The sequence below is a fragment of the Hipposideros armiger genome, unplaced genomic scaffold (assembly GCF_001890085.2).
Source record: "Hipposideros armiger isolate ML-2016 unplaced genomic scaffold, ASM189008v1 scaffold_540, whole genome shotgun sequence".
Classification (NCBI taxonomy): domain Eukaryota; kingdom Metazoa; phylum Chordata; class Mammalia; order Chiroptera; family Hipposideridae; genus Hipposideros; species Hipposideros armiger.
Window position 1 is genome coordinate 829,782 of NW_017731890.1, and position 4,886 is coordinate 834,667.

General features: G+C 37.4%; 1 protein-coding gene across 1 annotated transcript in view; it reads left to right on the forward strand.

Annotated features, from left to right (window-relative positions):
* The window catches only part of USP48 (ubiquitin specific peptidase 48), a 47,070-nt gene that overhangs the window by 16,680 nt on the left and 25,504 nt on the right, over nt 1–4,886 (forward strand). Inside the window, exons 2-3 of the mRNA XM_019668837.1 lie at nt 671–791; nt 2,260–2,419. Of these exons, the coding sequence (XP_019524382.1) occupies nt 671–791; nt 2,260–2,419 (281 nt within the window). The remainder of the gene's footprint in view (nt 1–670; nt 792–2,259; nt 2,420–4,886) is intronic.

Sequence of the window (4,886 nt, forward strand, 5' to 3'; positions counted from 1 at the left end):
CAGAATTTAATAGTATATAGTAAATAGTATATAGAACAGTATATTCAGAAAAGTGTCACACACCCCTCCTTGTTTTTACCTTTATCCCAATTTCATTAGTTTCTGTTTTATCCTTTTGTGTTTCTTATTGCTCAAATGAGCGGATACATGGATATATATTTTATTTCCCCATCTTTCTTACATACAAAAATAGTATATAACTCTTGCTTTTTTACTTTCTAACATATCCTGGAAATTACTCCATATCAGTTCATAGAGAATTGTGTGTGTGTTTCATTTTACAGCTGCATAGTACTTCATTATGTGTGCATATCACTATATCCCTATGTTTGGTCATTTGGGTTGTTTCCAGTATTTTGCAATTACAAACAAAACTGTAATGAAAGACTTAGTGTATTTTTGCACTGTTGGAAATATATCTTCAGGATGAATTCTTAGAAATGAAATGGCTAGCTGCAAAATTCCTCTCCATACGAGTCTTACCAGTTTGCATTCTCATCAGCAGTAAATGAGTTCCTTTTCAATAGCCTCACAAACTGAGTGTGGTGGTATACTTTCACAGTTTTGCTAATCTTACAGATGAGAAATAGATTAAAAATGGTGTATCATTATAGTTTTAATTTGCATGTTTCTTATGGTATTTTTAAAGTAAACTGTATTTTTTTCCTAGACGAAACTGCAAAGGAAATCCAAATTGCTTGGTTGGGATTGGTGAGCATATTTGGTTAGGAGAAATAGATGAAAATAGTTTTCATAACATTGATGATCCCAATTGTGAGAGGAGAAAAAAGGTAAGCCATCATTTGTAAGTTTTATATCGTATTCCTATGTTTGCTTATTTTGTTTTGTTTTTGCTTTATTTTGTGCTTATGATCAGAAACCATTACTGATTTCGGGTAACCTGTGTAGCTTAAGATAAGGAGTGGAACCTGAGACTCTAAACTGCTTGAATTGGAACAGTTCTTAATGGTCTGCTTTAAAATAGGTAGCTATGTAATCCAGTAAGCTTTTATATACTAGTTTAGTTTAGATGCTGATTTCTATTTTCGCTTTAATGTTACATGTTTTATTTTGAACTCTTTTAAGTTTCTTTAAAGGAGATAGTAAATCAAGGGAACAAGCTCCCATAATGATATACTTTGCTTTCTTGAGCTTTTGTTTCTGTATGTTACATATATAACAGATAGTTTTACCTTTTTTTAGTACTTATTAATATTTCCTAATCATAAAGCCTGGCATTCATAAAATTGTCAGCCATATACGTAGTTTCTCTATTAAAAAGAATGATTCTTTGTAGGTTCAGGAATTCTCAATCTTATCTTTGGAAAAAGTTGCAACCAACTCCCCTTGTCCCCCATCTCCCAGACCTATAGGATAAAAAGAGACTTTTCTGGAAGTTTTACTTTGTCATTCTTTTGAATGTCAGCAGTTTAGGAATATAGCAAATGAAAAACTTACGTACCCATGTTCAAAACTGATCTTTCCTCGAGCCCACCGTTCTAATTTTATTTTATTTTATTTATTTTTTAAGATTTTATTGGGGAATTGGGGAAGGGGAACAGTGTTGGGGAATTGGGGAAGGGAAACAGCCAAGTTGTTGTCCTCCAATCTTAGTTGTGGAGGGCGCAGCTAGCCCAGCTCTAAGTCCAGTTGCCATCCGGCCGACCGGCGGCAGCTCAGGGCAGCTCAGCCCAAGGTGCTGTGTTCAATCTTAGTTGCGGATGGGCGTAGCTACCATCTCATGCGGGAGTTGAACTGGCAACCTTGTTGTTAGGAGCATGTGCTCTCACCAGCTGAGCCATCCTGCCAGCTGTTGGCAGCTCAGCAGCAGCTCAGCTCAGGCGCAGCTCACTGTCTCATGTGGGAATCGAACCGGTGGCCATGTTGCTCAGAGCTCACGCTCGCTCTTATCCAACTGAGCCACTCGGCCGGCCCCCACTGTTCTAACTTTAAATGACAGTGGCTGGAGAAGACTAGAAGACTAGAGCTGAGCTGTGGTGCTGTCTTAATCTTTTCCACTCCTGTTGTCAACTCAGTGGGGCTTTCATGAAAGTGATGCCCCACCCCTGGCCAGGAGAGGCTTAAGGTGGTTATACCATGTTTGTTGAGACAGTTTGAACAAATTTTTAGTCTGAAGTTACTTTAAAAAATAATGTTTTTTACATATATATATATATTTATATATATTTATTATTTATTTATTTATTTTTAATTTAAAGGGAAATTAGTTTTATAGTTGTAAATTTCATATTTTTGTAGAACTCATTTGTGGGCCTCACTAACCTTGGAGCTACTTGTTATGTCAACACATTTCTTCAAGTGTGGTTTCTCAACTTGGAGCTTCGGCAGGCGCTGTACTTATGTCCAAGCACTTGCAGCGACTACCCGGCGGTTGGAGATGGTATCCAAGAAGAGAAAGGTCAGTGGGGCTGGTGTGGGGGGGGCCCACTTCTGAGTCCAGTGCCAGTGGGATCACGTCGAAACTAACCAAACAGAGGAAACTTCCTTTCGAGTGCTCCTCATGTGTTGAGTGCTCCTTATGTGTCAGGCATGGTGCTAGGTCCTTTAGAAACATTATCAGGATTCGAAATAATTTTCTTTTTTTTCTACGTATTTATTGTTTATGCTCAAGATGGCTAATATTCACGTGAAGGAAATACATTTGATTAGTCTTATGTAGTTACAGCTACAATTTCTCTATGTAATATGCTCTGATTATAGTCCATTAATTTCTAGTGATTGATAAAAATCAGTCAATAAAGCAGACAGGGTTACTCTTTTGCCTAGTTTGAGAGACTTAATAAATACTTCAGTGTAACCCCAAGCAGTCTTTTGTCTTGATTCCTAAATAAGCTGACTTAGTTGATAACCTTTCAAATTAAGATTAAATTCACTAACCCTGTGGCAGAATTCGCCACTAATGTGTGACTGTGCTCATTGCACGTTTAGACAGAATCAGTTTCAAACTGTTCCTACTGAATTACTTAGTTTTTTTCATGCACAGTATGTGGATTGTTATTCCTAATTGATGTTAATTTGTATTTAGAGATTATTTTCTTTGAGATGGAACTTTTATAGAATGAAGCAGGTTTTTCTCCTTCTCAAAGTTGGTGAGGGATAGGTGGGTGGAGGGAAGTGAGATTACACAGGTTTGGGAGCTTTTGACTCCTGCTAATCCTGTGCTGTGTTTTATATGGTCTGATTTGGACATCGTGCTAACGTCTTTGCTCAGAGAGAGAAAAGATGGGATTTGTAAGCCCCACATTTTCATGCAGCCCTCCAGACAGTGGTGATACTTTAGCACCTTGGTCCTTGTTAACGGGAACCTTTGCTTCAAAACACAGTGCTTAAAAATTCTTGTTTCCCCAAAACTCTCTTTCTATATTTCTGAATATTTAAATCTAGATNTTATTTGCTTGATTTACAAAAAAGATTTTTTCTAATTGTTGTTTAAAACCTTATGCTCCATGAAGATGAACCATGTCTGTCTCATGGCAGAGAATACTTCACCAGAGTTTGCGAAGTGTGTGATGAAGTTCTTTGTTTTGACAAGCGGGAGTGAGTATCTTAAGTTTTGTTTTGTTTTCTTCTCAATTTGAAATCAGGGTGGAAGGAGGATGGGCCAAGGGCCTTCTTTAGAGGTCTGGTAGGGTGCCCTATGATAATCTTTGAAACTCTGGGCAATGAGCTGTATTTTTTACTAGAGGATTTATTGGCACTGATTTAATAATAGTTAATTTGCTTTGGGAAGGTTTTTTTGTTTGTTTTTTAATCTGCTCTGAGAAATTAAAAACCAGATGAAAGTGCCTATTTTAATACCACCAAGTGTTTCATAAGCAGCTTGAATCTTCTTAGAATGAAAGGGATAAACATTTTTGGTGAAAGATCTCCCAACCTGGGAACTCTTTTCTCAAAGAAGAGAGCAGCTATAAGGCTGCCTGCCTGGGAATGGTAACTACACATTACGAAAGGTGCTTAGCCAGGAGCCTGGTTCTGTGTCTGTCTTATTTATTGCATGCTTATTTTCCCTCAGATCATTTTGATCAGAATTCAAAATTTCACATGAAATCAAGTTGTTAGGTGAATGAACATGTTATGAATTTCTAGATGTGAATATTCTCAAAGCATTCATTACTGGTGATTCTTTCTTAAAGATTTTTAAATGAAACCACGTACGTAAAAACCTGATTTATTCTTTTACCTTACTCCCCCCAAAAATGATCACTACGAAGTACTGTTGATTTGAACTCTGCAGCATCTCTTACCTCTACTGACATCTTACATTTTAGATCCTCATGTCTCATCTCTTTTATTATAATAGCATCCCTATTACATTTCTCTATCTCACTGTTCCCACCCCCCAATGGATAGGTTAGGGGCACTGACACCCCGCACAGTCAAAAATCCACCGTATAACTTTTGACTCCTCAAAAACTTGACTACTGAATAGCCTGTCGACCAGAAGCCTTACTGCTAACATAAACAGCCAATTAACACATATTTTGTATGTTATGTGTATTGTATATGGTATTCTTACAATGAAATAAGCTAGAGAAAAGAAAATGTTATTTAGAAAAACATAAGGAAGCTACATTCACAGTACTGTACTGTCTCGGAAAGAATCCACGTGTAGGTGGACCCATGCAGTTCAAACCCTTGTTCAAGGGTCAGCTGTATTTGTATTTACTTTTTGAAGCCAGCTTTGGACTAAGGACATGGGATTGTTGTGTGTGTGCAGGAGGAGGAGGAGGAGGAGTGAGGACAAGAAGAGCGTGCTTTTTTGTTCATTTTTTCTATTTTGCTGTCAGGAACAGGAGACTAAAATCTTCTTTTTTTTTTTTTAAGATTTTATTGGGGAATTGGAGGGAACAGCTCTGGGGAATCAG